Raw genomic sequence first — 21,408 nt, 5'->3', positions numbered from 1 at the left:
GGGGGCTGGAGTGGTCAGCAGGAAGCCATTGTAATTTTCATGCCTTGGACACCAGTGTATTTTCATGAGCTGAAGTGAAATGTCTCTGGGGATGCTGAATATCTCTGAAACATTTCCTGAGTTCTCTTAAGCTCTGCAATGGTATGTCCGAGTCTGTTTTCCAAAGGATGGAGCTTTTTGTTTAGTTAGTGAGGTCTTAGTTCACTTGAGTAGTATGCTTTTGCTGTTGGAACTTAGTGAGGAACAGAAGAAGAGGAGGAAAATTGTGCAGGAAAAATGATGGGCTCTGTCTTAGGACAGCTAGGAATACTGTAATTTCTTTTATGCCCCCATATTAATTTGTATTTCAGTTTACTATGATCTTCATGAGATTGTGACTTCAAGCTACTGTGTCAGAGCCAGGTTTTTAGGCTGCAAATAGGGGAAATGTTTGGACAAGCACACAATTTTAGGTAAAAGAGCAATAGCTGGAGCACCCAGGCAGAGAACCTGTGATTCTGCCCATCTTTGGGCAGATCTTTTCCCATTTTCTGTTACTTACACCAATACAATAGTGGTGTGATTTTTAATTAGAGAGCTTTAGCATCCCTGTGCTCACTAATTGCTGTCATGTTCCAGTGCCTGAGTACCAGAAACACAACAAGAACCCAGGGTGATGTCCCTGGTGATGCCCTGGTACTTTGTTGAAATAAGACATGGTGTGCACTGGCTGGGGTAACATTTTGGCTACTCTCCTACAGCATTTGGAGAACATAAAGTGCTTAGGCAGTGGTGCTTGGCTAGGATTGTTTACTCCTGATTTAACAGCACACCACTTAAACCCCTACATCTCAGTGTCTTAGGATATTTTAGATATTTATGTGGTTGGCTTTTTGCTGGTTTGGTTTTTTTTTTGGCCTTTTTTTTGAGTCTTGGGTTTTTTGTTTGTTTCATTTTGGTCATGTCTTTCCCTTTTTAAATTTTACATAAGCTGAATCAAATCACAGGGAATTCATGTGACCTACCCCTGAGTCACAGTTCTCTGTGTTAACCACAAAACCACAAATCACTTTTTTCTCCCTGAAATGTTTATTCCTTCTTTTCATTTCTTTCCTAGTCTGTCTGACTCCTCATCTTTTTATCTTCATTGTCTCTGTATTCAGCCCATCACTTCCTCAAAATTTCACTGACCCTTTTCCCTCAGAGGTTCACTGTCCTTTCTCAATACTCCCCTCCATATCTCAAGATTTCTTGACAGTCTGGAGTATTTTTTGCATATACACACTGGATCCTGGTGGTGAAGTGTGCTGGTGCTAAAGAGAATATATTCTTGCTCTGAAAGAGGTGCTGTGTTACCCACAAAAAGGTTTGTGCAGGGGAGCTCAGAATCGTGGAATGGGTTGGCTTAGAAGGGACTTCAAAGACCATTTAGTTCCAGCTCCCTGTTGTGAGTGGGGACACCCTGCACTAGTTCAGATTGCTGAAAGCAGTCCCTTCTTCTGTCACTCCAAGTCCTTGTCCCAAGTCCATCTCCAGCTCTCCTGGCCCCTTTAGACACTGGAAAGGGCTGTAATGTCTCCCTGGAGCCTTCTCTTCTCCAGGTGAGCACCCCCAGCTCTCCCAGGCTGGTGCCAGAGCAGAGGGACTCCAGCCCCAGCAGCATCTCCATGGCCTCCTCTGGACTCTGCCCAGCAGATCCATGTCTCCAAGTATTTCTTGTGCTGGAAGATTGAGTCTCACCAGAGCAGAGTCAAGGGGAGAATCCCCCTCTCTCGACCTGCCAGGTGATGTTTGCCTCAGCCTCAGTGAGGCTGGTAGCTATGACACATCTCATTCCCACTTCACATGTTGGCCATGGGAGTGAGTACTTTTGTGGCTTTTGTTCTGGGTCAAAATTGGACCAACTGACCCTGATATTTTGTTTTCTGAAATTGTGCTGAATCTGTTAAGTTACACTTTCCTAAAGTTATAACCGTAGTGGACAAAATAATTATTGTTCTGCACTGCTTCCTGCTTCCCTCTTCTTTAAGGTCATGGCTTTTTCTGATCCCCAGCCATGAGTGCTGCTTGGCAATCCCAGATTCATTCCCAAACAGTCCAGGTTAGCAGAGGCTGAAGAAGCTCTTCAGTTTGGGAGGTTGGTTAGAGTGCATGAGCCACCCTGGGGCTGAGCAGAGGAGGCGATGGCTTGTGTTGGAGTGGTTCTGGCCAGCAGGACTGGCAGTGGGCTTAGCTGGCAGAGCTGCAGCAGGGAGGGAGCATCCCTCGTGCTAATGAACTGGAAGGATTGAGTTACATGGGATCTGTGTGTGAGGGAGAATCTGGACAGTCTCTGTGAATGCTGACAGTGGGGGAAAAATGTGGCTGCTTTGTGTGTCAAGCTTTGTTCTCAATATTCCTGCTCTGGCTTATGCTTAGGGTGTGCAAAGTGGGGATCATGTCATTGCTGTACAACGTTGGCCCTTTCTCTACCTTCCAAAGTTGATTTGAATGTCATTCTGTTACCCAGATGAGCCATAGTATAGGGAGGTGAAAATAATAACTATTGGCTAAATGGCATTTGGAAGAATTGGCAATTTCACCACATCAAGCAAATCTTTTAATGCCTTGGTGGTTTGTCACAGCCACTGGTATGATGTGTACCTGTGACTGGGACTTTGTTTAGAGGGGAGGCACAGAAATACTCCCCAGTCTAGAGGTGTATGGTACAGTCTGGAGCTGGAGCTGCACCTTACCAAATGGTAAGGGTCTGTATTCCTTTCTGGAAAGGACACAAGGGAGGCAACTGAAGAGATGCTGTTGCATTCCTGCTTTGTGGGGATGAGTCTTGGTTCATTTCAAGCTATCCTTTCTACAGTCATTTGAAACAAGCAAATAAGGAAAGCACTGAATAGGTGATGCATGTTTTGAATTAACTCATTAATTTGCATAAATCTTGCTTAGAGGTAGATTTGAAGTACATAAAGCTTTTCGCTCTGTAGAGAATTTTGGCTGTGGGTATTTATGGGATAACTCAAGTCTATCTCACCTTGTATCATTTAATGTTAAGCAATAAACACTTAGTTACTTGCAATGAAATGTCCCATTCTAAAGATATAAAAGCTTTTTTTTCCCAGTTTGATATTTTATCTGTGATCAGGTTTTGATCTCAGTTAACATGGGGTAAATCCAGAATAATTCCATTACAGTCAGTGATGCTAGTTTGGATTTACACCAGTACAACTGAGCTCAGAGTCTGGCTTTGGTTGTCTGCCATCTTATTTTGCTAAATATTGCATCCTTCCCAAATATCCTCTCTCATCTTGTCTTCAGACCTTGCTGGCTCCTCCTACTTTACCAAATTCCAAGAGTAACAACATAGGTGAAGTTTACTTGATGAAAGATTGTTTGAGCAGGGTCTGGTTTTTATTAGCTCAGCTGGTTTTCATTTTTTCAGCCCTGTTTGAAGTCTGATTGTTTGCAGGCTGGGATGTGGATCCATCCTGCTTTTCCTACTTGACTCAGTTTTGTCCATTAGAAGTGCAGTGTTTTAAATTACAGGGTGCTCCCCGACATTATCGTTCAGTAAGAATTATGTGCCTCAGTGATGTTTTAAAGCAGTTTTTAACTCCAAAGATCAGAAAAAAGGAAAAAAGAGTACCTTAAGGCATTACTGCTAATCAGCAACATAACATGTTTGGAAGGGCTCAGTAAATGTGAGATGTGACTTCGGAGAATGAAATGAATTAAATTTTTCCTGGTTTTGTTGATATTTCCTTTGTAGAAGTGTACACTGAACTTTCTTACAGAGTATTTTATCATGTGTGAAGGACAGCTGGAATTTCATCTAGGCTATTCTGTTAGTTAAATAGGGTTTATTATTCAGGTTTGCAGTTTGGACAGTTTTATCTGTGTTTATATAGTTTAGCTGGACACTGGGGTCTCGGGCCTCGTAATCATTCCAGAATTAATCTATAACATCTGTCTTAACATTTTCACAGTTGGGTTTATGCAGGTATAGTATTGCTGCATTCATGTGATGATAAATAATCCTGCCCAGGATATCCAGCCCCAGCTCTAGGGATAAAGAAGGGATAGGAGATGGGAAACGTCACCTCATTTAGTTTGGAGACCTCAGGCACAAAGTTAAGCAAAACACTTTGGAACGTTTTTATATATATTCTGTTGATTTTGATACCCTTTTCATATAGCCTGAAGTGTTTTCCTGAGTGAGGCCTGAAGATTTTCCTCTGGCTGCAAAGGGGATGCTTGGCAGAGCTGGTGATTTAAACCTGAGCCATCCTGCTGTAATCATTTGGATACCATTTTGTACTGCAGACACCTGAACAAGATCTTTAGGAGAGACTGGATGACTGTCCATGTCTGTACCTGAATAGCTCCTGAATTCCATGAAATGACAAGTCTTCACTGTGACCATTCCAGTGGGCAGTTGGTACAAAAAAATGGTGCTTTGAGCCTACCCAACAGGCAGTTGTCTAAAGAATCAGTGATGCCCTTGCAATCTTTGTTCCTTGGCCTTCAAGGTCAGGAAAATTGCCTTGACTTCCAATGTATGCAGGAATTCCATGCTGGTTTGTGAATGTCTCTAAGACACTGGACTAGGGGCCAGAGAGAGTTTGCAGCTCGAGCACTGAGCAGCACAGCAGGGCAAAGACAGGACCAGTCTCTAAGGGAAGGATTGAAGACAGGCTGGGAGAGCTGTGGAGTTCACCTAGAGAAGAGAGGTTTCTGGGGAGACCTGAGAGCCCCTTCCAGTGTCTAAAGGGGGTTCCATGAGAGCTGGAGAGTGGTTTAGGACAAGGGCTGGAGGGGGAATGGCTTCCCATGGCCAGAAGGCAGGGTTAGATGAGATACTGGGGAGAAATTATTCCATGTGAAGGTGGGGAGGTCCTGGCACAGGGTGCCCAGAGAAGCTGGAGCTGCTCCTGGATACTTGGAAGTGTCCCAGGCCAGGTCGGAGAGGCTTGGAATAACCTAGTGGAAGGTGTCCCTGCATATGGCGGGGGGTGAAATGAGATGAGCTTTAAGGTCCCTTCCAAACCCAAGCCATTCCATGATTCCATGCCATTCACTGGTGGCATCCTCAGTGACTATACTTGCTGCAGCAGCTCAGGAATTGGCACTCACCCTTTACTCGTGTTGACTCATGAGGGGAGTCAACTCCTCTCAACCACTTCAAATATCCAGTGTGAGCTGTCAGACTGTATTTGAAAGGACCTGCCAGTTCAGAGAGTGGGTTTTCTTCCAGACATAATGCAGACCCTGAGAAAATATGCTTTAGATTGACCTACACAAACAGTGCAAGTCAGGTGGTAACATTGATTTTTGGAGCTTGATGGCTTTATGGTCACAGATCCAAATTCCCCAGAGAAGATATCTTTGTGCTCTGTGTTGTATAAACAGGCTGAACTAGTTTAGTGAAAACAATCATCATGGTAAATGCTTCTGTTTTTAAACTGTAATCATTCTTTTAGAGTAAGTTTGGTAATTATTTAGCAATTGATTATTTCATTGCCCTGTGAGAGTTCCATGTTTTTCCAGTAGTCAGCTGAGTACATTTCAGTCTGTTTGGGCTAGGCCAGATGGAGAGTAAAACTGGGAAATACAAGGTTCAAGATGAATGAGTTAGTTTAAATTAATTTCCATTGAAACATAAATAGTGGCATTATTTCAAACAAATTTTACAAGATGAGTGAACAGAAAACAAGGTTTTGCCTAATGTATTCCTGTTTAGCTGATTAGGGCAAAAAAGTTAATGTTCTCATCCTCCTCTCTGTTCACATCTGCTTTTTGAGTTTGGAGCATGCTTGCATTTTTACACCAGGAAAACTCAGTGGAATTTTACAACCCACAGATAATATTTAATTTTTCCCTCCCTTCCACAGCTTCCTAAAAACTACTGAGCACTGAAACCTGCATCAAGAGCAGAAATATTCTGATGCCTTTTTGTTTCTTCTTCCAAAGCCCTGAAACAGCTTTCTTCTAGTGAGGTGTCCCAACGCTCCCGTGGGCTGTGCTGTGTCTGTGGGTCAGTGCAGGGGCACTGGGCCCATGTGGGGAGGTGATAGAGATCTGCACAGCTGGGATTCTGCTGCTGGGCAGACAAGGCTGGGCAAAGCTGCCCGGATTAGCAGCTCCGCAGTTAAGCTCTCGTGGATCCTGCTGTAATGAGCTGCCCGCAGTTCTTGCTTGTGTAGAGGAGCTGGCAAAAGGCAGCGTGGTTGTAAGGGAGCTTGTTATAAACTACTCAGACCCTGAGTGGGGATGAGTTATAAAAAGTTTTATTGAGAACTAAGAAAAATACACAAAGCAAAAGGGACAGCACTGGAGCATGGCTCGATGCCAGGGGCTCGTTTACAAAATGGCAGCTCTGCCTTTTATACACCTGGGAATTGCATCAGCAACATGAATATTTATGAGTGGTCATACATATTTTAATATTTTTCTTATATGTACTTGGCCCCTCCCAAAGTCTGCCAATTGACCCAGCTCCATCATCCATTGGTGAAGTCCTTCTTACAGCTTGATTGGAGGTGAGGGGTTACCGTGCCAAGTTCCCTCAGGGACAAGTGTCCCCCATCCCCAGCTGTCCCATGCAAGGGGCACAGCCCGGCCTTGGATGCTCCCAGGAATGGGGCAGCCGCGGCCTCTCAGGGCAAGTCCTTCAGCTTGCTGGGGCAGCTCATCTGCTTTGAAAACTTCTCATGGCCTTGAGGGCTTGGGTAGACTCTGAAGGATGATGAAGAAAGGACCTGATGAGCTTTTAGAGTTCTGTGTCCTGCATGGATCCAGGTCGCACTGAGACAGTGACATGCTCTGAGTTCTTGGCTGAGCTGCTGGTGATGAACTCTCAGAGCTGCTGTTTCAGAGCTGGAGAAGCAACCTGAAATTCTTCCTGAAGAAGTGCATGGCTCTTCTTGCTTTGGGCTTCTTTCTGGTCTTTGCTCAGTTGACATTTATAGCTATATTGTTATATAAGACAGGAGGAAACAGCTTTAAGTTGCTCTAGGGGAGCTTTAAATTGATATTAAGTAAATTTCTTCCCTCAAAGGGTTGACAAGCATTGGAACAGGTTGCCTAGGGAAATGTCACAGTCCCTTGGAGGGATTTAAAAGCTGCGGATGTGTCACTAGTGGATGTGGTTGGTGGTGGCCTTGGCAGTGCTGGGTCAATGGTTTGACTTGATGATGTTAGAGAATCACACTCGATTCTGTGATTCCCAATTATAAGGTGCTTTACTCTCTGACTGAGATGTCAGTTTTATATGACAAATGACTGTGGGCAGAAATGATGCTTAGGCATGGATTGGGGGATTGTTTACATACCACACAGTTTACATAAGTCAGTGAATGTGCAGATTGCCTTTCCAAAGTGACAGCTAAAGATGTGTGTCTTGCAGCCAGATCCTCAGCAGCACTGAGTGTAAGACTTCTGTGCAATAGGATTCATTTACCAAATAGTCATTCTCAGGGTTTGTGTGACTACTGTGGGGAGAAGTTCTGGTTTTCGGTTCTCCTGGCAGATTAGAAGCATGAAATGAGTGCAGTGCTGCTGGGGGGGGAGAAGAGCCTCTGTGCCTCTGTGTAGATGGCTCCCAGCAGCCCAGCTCCAGGGCTGCAGCCTGTCCCAGGGAGCAGAGCTGCCAGGGAGCCCTGGGTGTGCTGCTGGGCCAGACTCAGAGCTGGGAAGAACCAGAGGCAAGGCATTCTGACTGCTGTGGCCCATGGAGAGCGAGGAGACACATGAGACCATGGTCACCACTGAGCTATTCTGGCAGTGTGGAGGCTCTGCTCAGCCTGGCCCGACTCCTTTCCCCTTCCCCTGGGTTGTGGTGAGCATTCCAGTTTCTCAGCCTTGGTTCTCTAGACTTCCGCAAGAAGTTTATCCCTTACTTGAATGGTTTCTGCTTAAAAATGTTTTTCTTGGTGCCATTTAGAAAATGACACAATTACAAATGATACAGGCAAAAGTGAAGGGATGGGAGAGAGCTGCTTCCAGCTGACTCTCCAGTTACCAAAGTAAACAGTGCTGTAATGAATCTTTTGAGAGCTCATCTGGCCATGAAAAACTTGCTATATCTTTCTTTTTAAATCAGCATTTCAATCCAAACCACATATTTTTAAAAATAGAACAAAAATGTTTCAGTATCCTCTTTTTCCTGGGTTGGCTCTGTCAGATAAGTTATTTTGCAGTCTTATTTTCTGCTTCTTTTTCCCACTGCTTTCTTGTACAGTAGAGTCCTGCAAAAGCCCAGGTTAGAAGGCACTTCGAAAAAACCATCTGATCCAACTTCTCCAACAGAGCCTCACCAGGAGTAAGAAATGTGTCTGATAGGTAGAAATTGAAAATGGATTATTTAGAGTCTTCACTGTTTAAGTTAGTAATAGCTTTTAAAAAAGAACAGAAAGTCCATGTTAACCTGGAACACCAGTAACAGCCCTTCTTTGAACGTCCTTAAATGAGTGTTTTAATTTCAACTAATTGATGCCTCTTTATTCACAGCAGTATTTGAGGCAACACTGGACCCTTGTTAGAGCCCTAGGGATAATATTCCCAATTGGATATTGTCAGAGTGAATAATTGGTGTACATGGACAGTGTTATCTGCTGTAACATTCCATGTTCTGTCAGCTGCACATGGATTAGTTCTGTGAAGTGGAGACTTAGCTGGAATGATACAGAGATTTGAATTTACAGTTGTAATGCCTGAAAGGACAGGGTTGGGGTTTCTAATGGTTTTACACTGGTAATCCTTTTGCAATTCACTTTATAGTGGAATACTTGGATGGCAGCTAGCGTCTGTTCTGACTGAAATCAATAAAAACTCTGTCAGTTACTTGGAAAAAAGGCAGATGCATTTCCAGTAGTAAAAAGGAAAAAAAGAATATTTTAGGTACAGAGTAATAACCTCATGCAGAATATCTGAATTTTGTACTGAATGTGACACTTCCTTCTTCCAGCAGCTGGCGTCAGATTACGTGATTTTTGTTATGTTTGGAAATCTGCATTCTCTAAGGATGGCAGCTGGATATATCCTAAAGCCTTTTTGAGTATCTAAATGATGATGTTCATGCACATACATGAATATGTGTGCAGGCAGACACAGGTCATCTCCTAGAACCTTGGTTTTATTCTCCTAGAATTTTCAAAATTGAACTTTTTTCTTTCTTCCTTGGGTTCTATTGAGAGACAGGTAGCTTGGTATGAAAACTGAGGGGCTCTATTTAGTAGTGCTTGAATTATTCAAGTAGGTAGGTCTGTGTTTAGTGTCTATCTTTTCCCTTTGTTTAGGGCTAATTGAATAATTATGTGGTTTGCTGATATTTTGCTGAGACAAAATTTAATTAGTGTTTCAAGGATTGTGTCTGACATCTGAAGGAATTCTAGCTCAGTCTTTACTTTTTTGTGTTTCTTTTAGGGAAGAACACCTAAAACTTACCATAATGTGTTTGAGCTTCATATCCAACAGTAGTGTTTTTGTCCCAGGCCATGTAACCCCCTCCAGCCAAAAAAAACCTCCAGAGACCCATTTAAACCTAATAGACCATAGTGCATCCATGGTCAGATGGAGGGCCACCACGGGGATCAGGGGGATGGAGCCCCTCTGCTATGGGGAAAGGCTGAGAGCATTGGGATTGGTCAGCCTGGAGACGAGAAGCTCTGTGGTGACCTCACTGTGGCCTTCCAGAGCCTGAGGGGAGCCTGCAGGAAAGATGGAGAGAGACTTTTCACAAGGGATGGAGGGACAGGACAAGGGGGAATGGCTTCCCACTGCCAGAGGGTAGCATTGATTCAGTGTTAGGAAGGAATTGTTCCCTGTGAGGGTGAGGAGGCCCTGGCACAGGGTGCCCAGAGAAACTGTGCCTACCCCACCCCGGGAAGTGTCCAAGGCCAGGTTGGATGGGGCTTGGAGCAACCCGGGAGATAGTGGAATGTCCCTGCCCAAGGGATGGAAATAGATGAGCTTTAAGATCCCTTCCCTCCTAAGCCTATGATTCTATGATGATTTAAAATAAAATGGACTTTTACAATGTGAAAGCAACCCCAAACATAAGCTTGTTAAAGAGCAGGATAGGGTTAATATGGGAACATACACTGGGAGGTCCTTGTGTTCCCATGGTCTTTTGGCACTTTTAAGGACTGATGGATTAGTGCCATGGTCTCCATAAAGCTTGTTAGGAGAATAGCTTCTTGAAGAAAACACTGACTGCTGCTTTATTAATAACTGGGGGGGTAATTACCCCTGTTAAGTACCATTCCTGCCTTGGGACTTTGGTTTGTGCTACATGATGGGGATGTAGAATGTTTCCCCTCATCCCAGACTGAGCAGGACTGGGTTGTCCTGCTCCCAGGATGCTCAGGTTGCTGATGGTGACTTTATTTGCTTGCAGGGTCTGCTTTTGTGTAGCTGTGGGTTCTGAATGCATTAGTTATTCCTTATCCTTTGGGAAGGCAATGCAGCTGCACTTTCAGCAGCCAAGAGCCAGTTGCTTTTCAGTTTGCTGATGTCTCAAGATCAAAAAGCTGACTTGGCTTCAGTAAGGTAGCTCTCTCCAAGGATCTTCCAAATCTCTTTGAAGGAAGTAATCTGGGAATATAATCTTCCAAGCAGAAGAAGCTTTTAATTAGCCATTGTAATTGAATTAATCTATCGTGCAAGTAAAAGAAGCAGTCACTTTTTTTGCCAACCAGCCACTGGACCCCTCTTATGGTGAGGTACATTTGGGGGCATGGTGGGAACCTGAGTTCCATGAAGAAGAAGGAGCTTTATGGATGAGGCTGTGCTACCTTGCAGTGCCAGGAGGCTCCCGACGGTGGAGCTCGGATATTCCTGGCTGACAGTGGCATGGACAGCAGCTCAAAATCAATCATGCCAGGTGTCACAGTAAATAAGTTCATTTTGTAATGCAATATTAAGTATAAATTGTAAATTAAAAGTTGTGTTTTAAATCCTTCCTGATTTGACTTCAGCATGGTAAGGTAACTAATCACAAAGCAGCACTGTGAAATGGGTAGTTGCATTTGTTCCTGCCCGATTCCTCAGTGCACGTTCTTTATCCAGTGCCATTACAAGTGTAGAAGGAGCAGTGCCAAAATACACAGACCCAGAGATGAGACAGAAATAGACCTGGACTGAACTGGAGTTCAGTCTGGAGAAAGAATTTAAAGAGCATTATGAACTGAGTTTTACTCTGCTCAGCCTGTTGTTAACAAGGGGAAATAAACACAAATAGAAAGTGAGCTGATGACCTTCTCAGATGTTCAGTGGGAGATGGGAGCGCGGGCCAGCCCTGGGATCCAGCACTGCTCCCAGGCTCGATAGTAAGGAAGCTGTGTCTGCAGTCCTTATCAGCTGTTTGTCCTTTACTGTAGGCTGAGTAAAGCAAATTGCTCAAAGCTTTTTCCCCTTGTGTCTGCTCGTGCCTTTTATTGTTGGAAAAGCGAAGCAGCCCCATGGACGCCTGCAGTAGTGGCAGTGCTGGACAGGCAAGCACAAACCCCAAAGCTCTGGGCACACAGGAGATGCATGAGAGCACAGGCTGCAGTCCTGGACATGCTCAGTGCTGGGATGGAGCTCAAGCTCAAGGCTTGGATGTCAGGGACCACCTAGTTGTAAGAGCTTCCCATAATCTCCGTGGCTCGCTCAGCCCTTGGCCTCTCTCAGGGCCTGTCAGCCGAGTTGCCAGCCGCGGCTGGGCTGGGAGTTGGGCAGCCATCCATGGGGGGCTGGCCAGAGGCAGCAGAGCCAGCTCAGACACGGCACTGTGGCCCCACTGGGAACAGACCTCCAGGCTGTGCAAAAGGCTGAGGCAGGGAGGAGGAAGGTGGGGCTGCTCCAGATTTCAGCATTCAGTATGTTTGCTTGTCCCCAGAAAGGAAAAAACCTTGCCTTGTGTCCTTTTGTTTTGGGACATTTATTAGCCACTAAAGTCGTTACTTTAAATCTGAACCACATGGACTCAAGTTTTCTCGTCTCTTTGCCCATAGTTGTGCACCAGAAATAGACAAAAACTTCTGGCCTCTCACTGGAGCTATAGGAGATGCTCAGATGGATTGCTTCCTCAGAACAATAATCAACCTGTGTTTCTATTGCATTGAAGCTATCTTTTTCTCATTTCCAGCCTAAGGGAGTATATTTAATTAGGATTCCTTGGTTAATGTAATGTGCCATTCATGCAAAGGGTTTGAGAAGTTCCAAGACTGTTTAGTGCATCACCTATTTAAGAAAGCATTTGTAGCAAATCTGGATTTATTTTAACCATCTCTGGGTAGAGGAGATTACTCTCCACACCCTGTGGTTTGTGACTGTAGTTCTGAGAAGGTGGAGTTAACAGTGTACTGGGCAAATCTGATTTTTATTGTTTCTTACTGCATGTGGTTAACTTTTAGACAACTACACTTGAGGCTCATAAGCTAAACTTAGTGCTTGTTGCAATAGACAAAAGATGAGAATAATAGATTTTACCCACTGTGGGTCTCCAAGTGAGCTTTCTTTTCCAAGAAATGAAGCATGTATAATACTTTCTTTTTGTCATTGTTATTTTTATTAAAAAAAAAGTCATGAGCTCATAACTATTAAAACAATGGGAAATAACATCACAAACATGGCACTTGCTAAGGCACATTGCTTGTAAAGCTTGTGTTAGATCTTTGGTCACTGAGTTTCAGCCAGGCTCTGGCCACTGTCCTGAGGTGAAGAGTTTGATGCATGAGGGTGGTGGCCCTTGCCATCCATGGGGATGGAGCTTCATCGGTTTCACTGGTGCTGGGTTGGACTGCTTAGCAGGGCTCTGCAGTTCCCAGGATAATCTATCTGGTTTGTCTGTGAACAGCCAACTCATGAAAAACTGGGTGAAAAACTCTGAGCAGTCTGACTCCTTCCTGTCTGCTCTTACACTTAGTAGTCATAAGTCATGAGGCTGAAAACTGATTTAAGAAATAAAAAAGTGAGTGTGTTAAGGAAATGTGAGCTTTCTGGGCTGGTTTGGCTCATTTCTCTCTGGTTAAGAATCTGGTAAAAGTTGCTTGCTGCAGTTTCTGGGCTCTTCAAAAATTCATTATAGCCAGGTTAGAATCTGAAAGCAGCTGAGTCATGAGGAAATATCATTTAGGAGGAAACTTTAAATACCCTGTTACAGATTCTAGTGCTGAGCATCTTGGCTTACTCAGTGCACCCTGAAGCCAGTGGGATGGTCATTCCCATGGGATGTGTGTTAGCCATGGAGGGCTCATGGCTGTAGGCAGCATCTCCAGTGCTGCCTGGTGCTGCTGGAAAAATCCATCAAGGTTTCTATCCACACAGCTCCCATCATCTGAATGGCAGTTGGGGGTGTCTTTCACTTCAGAGCATGAAGCACAAGGCTTTAAGTTTGGTCTTTTTTACTCCATGGTGGAGTCAGCTTCTTGGTTTGGTAGTCTACAACAGAAATTTGCAATCAGTTCAAATGGAGCAGCATTTTTTGATGCATTAAAACATAATGCTATGAAACAGCTTCTGATCCTGTGTGTATGTACTTGTCAGCTGTGTGAGGAACAAAACTATTCACTATCATTTGAGATGTCAGCTACAAGTGGTTTTCTTCTCTGTAGTGTCACCTGTGTGATGATTCTCTTTAAGGAGAAGGAGAGCCCTGTGAAGCACTTCCAGTTGCAGCTCATGAGGGATCTGTAGAGGGAAGAGCCTGCAGGACCCAATTTGCTGTTGGAAAATTGCAGGTTTCTGCTTCTGTGTCCTCAGGATGGACAGCTGGCTTGAGCCTGGCTGGAGCAGCTCTACCATTGTTCTTATTCTCTGAATTGTTGGCAATGGCTGCTCCTAAAGGTCTTCAGAGGCATTATAAGCAGAACTTTGCAATGGATTGGATGCAGTTCTCTTCTTTCTCTGAAAAGAACATTAAATCAGATAAACCTCTGTGCTCAGCACCCTCAGGAAATGGCTCTTAAGGAATAATTGCACACCGGCTTCTTTTGGCAGGGATCTTGGTTTAGGCATTTCAGCAGTCTAATCTGATTACTCCTAATCCTTGAGCATTGCTTCATTTGTGTTAAAAATTATTTGATATACGTGTACTCATACACACACATATATCAGTGTGAGGGTGAGGATTTGTATATGTGGGTATGGGAAACCCATAGTAATCCGCTGATCTCAAAAACTGTCAGAATTGCCCAGTGCTAGACTTGTGAGTCCACTTCAAAAATAAAAAATAATGTGGAAGATAATTGTCACACAGGCTTTTTATGTGCCTATTGTGTTATGAAGAGATAACTTATAAAATATACTAATAACTATAGAGATAACTAAATATGCTAACTATAATATTAGTTTTTATTAGTATCTAATTAATGTAGTTATATAATGTAGCTGTAATTATTTTGGTATTATTATATATAATATTAATATTGTCATTGGAGTATCAGGAATTTGTTACTATTCTGTGGTAGGCTTTGAGGTTTTGGTTTTTTCTACTTTACTCTTTCATTTGTGGTGTCATAATTTTGAAATTGATATTTCTTTGGAAGTACTCAAAGATGTGGAGACTTCTTTGGGGTATATCTTTGCTTTATGCATTTAGTTAGTTAGTTTTAATTCTGGATATGGTTTTGCATCAGGAAAACATCCTTGCTGTGAATTAGAAGAAGGAATTCTGTGGGTGAGAGCACTCCACAAGGTTTAGCATCTCTGCCAAAATTCCTTCACCTACCATGTATCGCTTAGAGCTTTCTTATTCCTTCTGGAATAAACAAATCCAGTGTTCTGAGTTGGTGAGAGGTAGGCAAAAGACTTCCATATTCCTTTGCTAGATCTCCTAAAGCGCCCAGCTGTCCAAAGCAGACATTTGGTGCAGATGTGTTCCATGGTCAGGACTAGGGGAGTGCCAAATTTGCAATCACCGTCAGTGCTAATTATGTGCGATTGTGTGTCATGGGGAAATCTGTGGTTTTCCCAACATGCTTGCTGCTCAGCTTGCACATAAACATGTGGCCATTTGAGGTGTGGCAGAAAGCCATGGAAAAACAGCAGGGCCTTTTGGAATGGCCAGTTTCTCAGGTTGCTGCAGGCTTTTCTCCTTATTTACCAGTGAGATGGTTTTTACAAGACTTTTCCCAGAAAGGAAGCATCAAAATCCTTGATCTCTGTGTTATTCAGTCCTGTGTTGTAAGTTTAATTGCTTAGGTACAAGCTTAGATGCCACAGTGGCTACATTGACTTTTGTGATTTCAGTTTTGGAAGTCCAGGCTTTGCTCAGGGATGTGCAGCCATTCCTTTACAAGGTTTCCTTTTGGCTGGTACCAGTTTGTGTGTGTGCAGATCTGACTGTTGATACCCAAGTCTGGAAGAGCTGACATTTACACTGTACTTGTGAGGCCAGAGGATTGGGTTGGTGCCTCAAAAAGACTTGCTGCTATTCTGGGGCTGTGTCAGCTTTTTTACCTTTGCACAGCTCCCTCTGGGTGACCATGAAAGTTTTGGAGTAGTGAGCAATGGAGAGACCCCCCACAACAAACCAGTCCCAATTATTCTTATATCAGACCCTAAAAATGGATTCAGATTGCAGCATGAGAATGGGAAACTACACCTCCCTATCACTGGAAATGTCCAGGGCCAGGTTGGACGGAGCTTGGAGCAGCCTGGGCTAGTGGAAGGTGTCCTTGCCCATGGCAAAGGGTGGGATTGGATGGGCTTTAAGGTCCCTTCCAACCCAAACCATTCTGTGATTCTGTATTCTGTTACAGTATTCCATGTGTCAAGCTTCACCTAAAAAGCTAATAAGGTTAAAAAATTTATTATTTTCTTCTGCTTGGTGTGTTTACAGGGTGTAGTTTCTGAGTGAATATTCTGTTTAAACTATGCTTGTTATGTACATTTAAATCACTTCTCATATGCTCTTTTTTTTTTTATATTCCGGACACTTTGAAGGCCTGTGTTCACCTGTGTGGGTGAAACAGCCTGATTTGGGCTGTACTTGGAGGTCACCAAATGAGGATGAAAGAAACTGAAGCTGATGAAGGCTATTAAAGCTCTTCTGGCAGGCAGGTGACATAAGCTGGTGGCACAGCAGTATATGAAGGACAGCTGCTGGTTGTTTGGGATGAGCTGGTGAGTGTTGAGGTGGTGAGGAGGAACACCATCACCATTCAGACATGGCCTTGGCTGTGGAATCAGCTGACATCTGCCCTGCACAGCTCCTGTGGGGCTCTCTGCTCTGTCCTGCCCACAGCACTCGATGCTGACTGAGCCTGCCTGGCTCCTATGGCCCGGGTGCCATTTCCCAGCTGAGCTCTCGGCAGAGGGCAGCTGGAGCCCTGATCCTGCAGGAAGCTGGCCAGCTCTGCTTGGCACTGGCACTGCTGGAGCCAGCCTGGGCTGCCTGTGGGGAATAAGGCCAAGTTCTCAGCCCAACTGACCTGATGGGCTGTTTTAGCTTAGCTGAAGGACTCCTGCCTTTCAGATCTTTATTTTATAGGGTAAGAAAGCCTTTCCAAAGGATTTACTGCTCTAAACTGAAACACTGAATTCCTCAAGGACGGGAATAATGAAGCTAGTGGGGTTACTGTATGGATAAACTCCAGTCAGTGATGTGCTTTAGATAAGTGCTTGGAAAGGGGGAGATTGGAGGCAAAACAATTTGGAGGTAGCTTTATTGCAGGTGTTTGCTGTAAAGGATGCCCAAAGAAGAATAGTGCCAGGGGGAGCAGGAGCACAGCAGGATGAGGTATGTGAAGGAACACTGAATCCTTATAATGGCTCTTTTAATGGTAGTGCAGCATTTTAGTACATGGAATTCACAGATAAATGACTCACAGCCATACAAAAAACCCCCAAGGACAGTTTAATATTCTAGGAAAGGTTTTGTGTGATCTCGTGGGTGACTTTGAAAGAAATTAAACCAAAAGACATCCATAAATAGAGCTTGCCCAGCAAATACTGGTGTGATTAGAGTAGAACTTAGTGATGGCAGTTGTTGTAACTCCAGTGAAATAAAACTTTGGATTGTTTAAAAAAGAAAAATGTCTGTATTACATGGAAGATAAGTGCATATTAACTTTTATAGAGCTTGGAAAGTGTTGTGAGGTCTGCTGAGGCAGCACTTCCCTGTAAGCTGCAGCTGTATTAAATTGGCACCGTTGCAGTTTCATGCTTGGCTTTTACCCTGACAGCAGAATTGTGCCCCATTTGCTCTGTTGGGACTCAGCTGATCTCTTTGAGTGCTTTGGAGCACTCAGCTGGCAGAAATCTCTCCATTTGTGTGTGTGTGTGTTTATTTATTGATTTTTGGCATAGCACCCTGACTGCGCTCGCTGAGCTGGGCGAGTGCCCGTGGCCAGGGCAGCAGTGCCTGCCCGGGCCAGGCAGAGAATGGAGGGCACTGGTGCCAAGGCAGATTGAGGTGAACAGGCAGGAAATCACGGCATAGCAGCCAGCTGGCTGGAATCACATTGGTACCAGTCAGGAAGGCAGCTGTGTGAGGGGCAGAGGGACAGCTCCATGGGATTGGGAAATGCTCATGTGTGTGCTGCTGTTACACGCCCCAGGCAACTTCACTTGGACCTGCCCTTCCTCAGTAGCCAGACATGGCAAATGCCATGAATGAAGTTGTTTCTGCTTTGGTTCTTTCTGACAGCTCCTGCTGGATGTGCTGGATTTCGGATAGGGCTCACACTGGGATTTTTCCAGAGGTAGATTTTTTTTTTTTTTTCAGGGAGGAGATGTAGCACATGTGGGTTTTTTCTATCTTTTTTTTTTTTTTACAGGTGTAAAATTGCAAAGCCAAGTATGTGTGTTCTGTCCAAAGAGATCTCTTCATGTTTACCTACAGTCACATAGTTGTGGAATGGTTTGGGTTGGAAGGAACCTTAAATTCATCTCGTTTCACCCTCTGCCATGGACAGGGACACCTTCCACTATCCCAGGTTACTCCATGCCCCATCCAGCCTGGTCTTGGACACTTCCAGGGATCCAGGGGCAGCCACAGCTTCTCTGAGCACTCTGTGGCAGGGCCTCCCCTCCCTCACAGGGAAGAGCTGCTTCCCCAGTATCTGATATCTTCTAAGTCGGAGGCCATTTCCCCTTGTCCTGTCCCCCCAGGCCCTCTTTGTTCAAAGTCCCTCTCCAACTCTCCTTGAGCACCTTTAGGCACTGGAAGGTTGCTATAACCTTTTTCCAAAGCCTCATTTTTTTCAGTCTGAAGAGGCTCTTTCTGGAAAAATACATTATTTCGTGGTCCAGCAACATTTGTTCTGGGAACTTTTGTTCCCCTTTTATTACTAAGAAGAATTAAATGTTAGATCAAAATCAAAGGTGAAAGGCTTTATGTACCTATGAATGTTTAAGGCACACAGAGGTTGGTAATACTGGAAGATTGAAGTTACCAGATTTGAAATCACAGGTTTCAGTACTGGGGATATCATTCTCTACTATTTTGAATGCTTTTAATTTCAATTTTTTTTACTACCTTGTGTCTTTGGATAACTCTGGTTTTTTTTTGTTTTTTTTTTTTTTTTTTTTTTTATTTCATTCTAGAAATTGGTCCAGTGACAATAACCACAGATCCCAAGAAATTTCAATTTGAACTTAGGGAACTTTATGTTCAGGTGAGTAACTTGTTTCCTATGTGGTTCTAGCAAAGACTGTTTCCTCATGCCATCTTTCCTCTTGTGCTGTTATTCCTGCTGCAGGAATTCGTGAAGATGTAGATCACTTTTCTCTGTCATTTTGCCTGCACAAACTTCCTGCTCATCCTAATTTAGGGCTATGATTCATTCCTTTGTCTTAGTTTACATCATTGTGTGGAGACTCCTTCAGTAACACAAGAAGGAATAGTTAGATAATGCTAACATTTAGTTGGCATTTCCATTAGGCCTGCCACTTGTCCACAGAGACATTTATGGATTATTTTGCTTTTACTGTATTATGGATATTACATTCCATGAACACCATTCAAGCAAGAGGACTGTCAGACCCATCAGGTTTTCCATAGGTGCTGCCTTCCCTGCTGTGCATTACTTGGCACTTAATGATTCAAAGGCTTCTGAGAATCACAGAATATCCTGAGTGGGAAGGGACTCACAGGACCAACCCCTGTCCCTGTTCAGACACCCCAACAATCCCACCCTGTGCATCCCTGAGAGTGTTGCCCAGATGCTCCTGGAGCTCTGGCAGCCTTGGGGCTGTGCCCATTCCCTGGGGAGCCTGGGCAGTGCACACCACTCTTTGGGGGAAGAACCTTTTCCTGAGATCCAACCTGACTCTGCCCTGCCTCTGCTCCAGCTGTTCCTTCAGCTGATAGAAAGAAAGGAGGAAGTACTGGAGTGGAGTTATCCTTACTGGCAGAACATATGCTTCTATTGTCCTGTCTTTAACCAAGGAAAATGCTTCTGACCTGTGGTGAACCTTCCTGGAGTCAGTAGTGCCAGACAGGCTCTCCCTCAGAAACTGGCACATGATATAATCCCTGTATGAGCAGATTGCTTGAAGATTACTTTAAAAGTTGGCAGGAGGTTTGAAATCCAGAGAAAACAATAGCTACTGTGGTTTTCTTCTTCATGGGGAAATGTAAGGTTTAAAACTCCATCCAGTTGTCATGTTTTGTTTCCTCAATAGTTGTACTGGACAGTAATTGCAGCTGTTTCTAAAAGGTGGATGTATTAGGTGAAGCTTTGGGGAATTTCAAACTCTTAATTTCTAATCAAGTTGTTTAAAAGTTTCTGTCTACTTAATTTTAAATTTCATTCTTTAATGCTGGTTGATCGCATATTTCATAATTACTTTCAAGATATGCTCATTCTGCTATATGAAGGCTCTCACTGACTTGTATTCACCCATTGTAGTGGTGAAGGGCCAAAACAGAAATAAAAAAATGATTAGAACAGGACTGATAGGTCATCTTGCAGTAGAGAAAATATAAACACTTTCTACATGTTTGCTACCAGTATTTTTCCAAAATGACTGATAAAGGATGCAAGAATGTTGTGGAGGTAGAGGAAATTTTGAGCTGGGTTCATTTTGAGAAAGGGCATGGACCAAATATTCTCATTAGTGAACAAAGCTAAAATTAAGGTGAAGATAAATATTTCAAGGCATCTTGTGTATAAAACATATTATATCAAAATATGCTCAACTTGTCCTCCCTGAACATGAGGGTAACCCCAGCTCTTGTTTTCCATTCATCTGTCACAGAATAGTTGGAGGGTCTTTTGGCTGACATTTGACATCAGGTAAAAATTGGGCTGTGTACATTTCACTGCAGAAACTGGGCCCTGTTCCTTTTACATTCAGTGTGATAAAAGACATGTGCCATGGATACAGGATCAGCTTAGGAGGTATCACCTGTATTTCATCTGTAATTATCTTTGAATCATTCTTACAGACAGTGTGATAAGAACATGGACTTGGGCAGCTATGACTCCTTAGTGTTAGTGTTGTTTTTGGTTTTTTGATGTTTTGGGTTTTTTTGGTTTGCCTTTTTTTTTTTTTTTTTTTTTTTTTTTTGTTAAGGAGATTTTTTGTGTATTTCTGTGGGCCTGTTCAAACTGAAGGGAAAATAAAGCTTCCTGAGCTTCACTCACCTCAGCTTTTCCAGAAAGTTTCATGAGGTAGTTGTATTTAATTTCAATTTGGAGAGAAAGGCAGGAAATACTGAATGGAAATTTTTCTACTTTTTAAAATTTAAGTAAAGATAATACTAATGTTAAATGTTAGGAAGCAGTTCTGCCTGTGAGGGTGGGCAGGCCCTGGCCCAGGGTGCCCAGAGAAGCTGTGGCTGCCCCTGGATCCCTGGCAGTCCCAAGCCAGGCTGGATGGGGCGTGGCACAAGTTGGGACAGTGGGAGGTGTCCCTGCCCATGGCAGGGGTGACTCTGGATGGGCTTTAAGGTCCTTCCAATCCAAACCATTCCATGATGATGATGTTTTGTTGTTTTACCAGCTGACTTTTAACAGTATTATTCTACATTATAGGAATAAAAAAGTCCATGCTTGTTCTCAGAACAGCCATTTAGCTCAGTAGTACTTTTGGTGTTCTGTGTAGAAAACAGATGCTGCCATACAGAATATTATGAGATGATAATCAAGTAGACTTGAAGTGGGATAGAAATTTTCCTGTTCCAAGTAGATGTCAGCATAAATTAGCTATTATTTTGACTTTGCCCACAAATTAAAGCTTTATGTGGAAGACTCTTCTGCTGAAAGAATTTGGAAATACTGATGTATCCCATTGGACTGTATAGGCATTGCCAAGATAAAGTTCTGACATGTGTCAAAAATCTTGGAGAGTTCTCTCTTGAATTTCAGGCTGTCTGGAGTCTACCGCTTGCTTTTCCCATAAAATTATGGCTACATTTAGGAGAACTGATGTTGAAAAAGAGCAGTGGTTCTTATAAGACTTACAGAAGAAGTGACCACATGCTTATTCTTTAGCATAGATGAG

The 21,408-nt window shown here is 43.5% G+C and overlaps 1 protein-coding gene across 1 annotated transcript in view; it reads left to right on the top strand.

The window, feature by feature from the left end:
- HMCN1 (hemicentin 1) overlaps positions 1-21,408 on the top strand; it is a 162,945-nt gene that overhangs the window by 12,444 nt on the left and 129,093 nt on the right. Inside the window, exon 2 of the mRNA XM_063165448.1 lies at positions 18,505-18,575. Coding sequence (XP_063021518.1) covers positions 18,505-18,575 — 71 coding nt within the window. The remainder of the gene's footprint in view (positions 1-18,504; positions 18,576-21,408) is intronic.

Source organism: Melospiza melodia, chromosome 11 (genome assembly GCF_035770615.1).
Source record: "Melospiza melodia melodia isolate bMelMel2 chromosome 11, bMelMel2.pri, whole genome shotgun sequence".
In the NCBI taxonomy this organism is placed as follows: domain Eukaryota; kingdom Metazoa; phylum Chordata; class Aves; order Passeriformes; family Passerellidae; genus Melospiza; species Melospiza melodia.
This window is presented reverse-complemented; position numbering and strand designations above follow the sequence as displayed.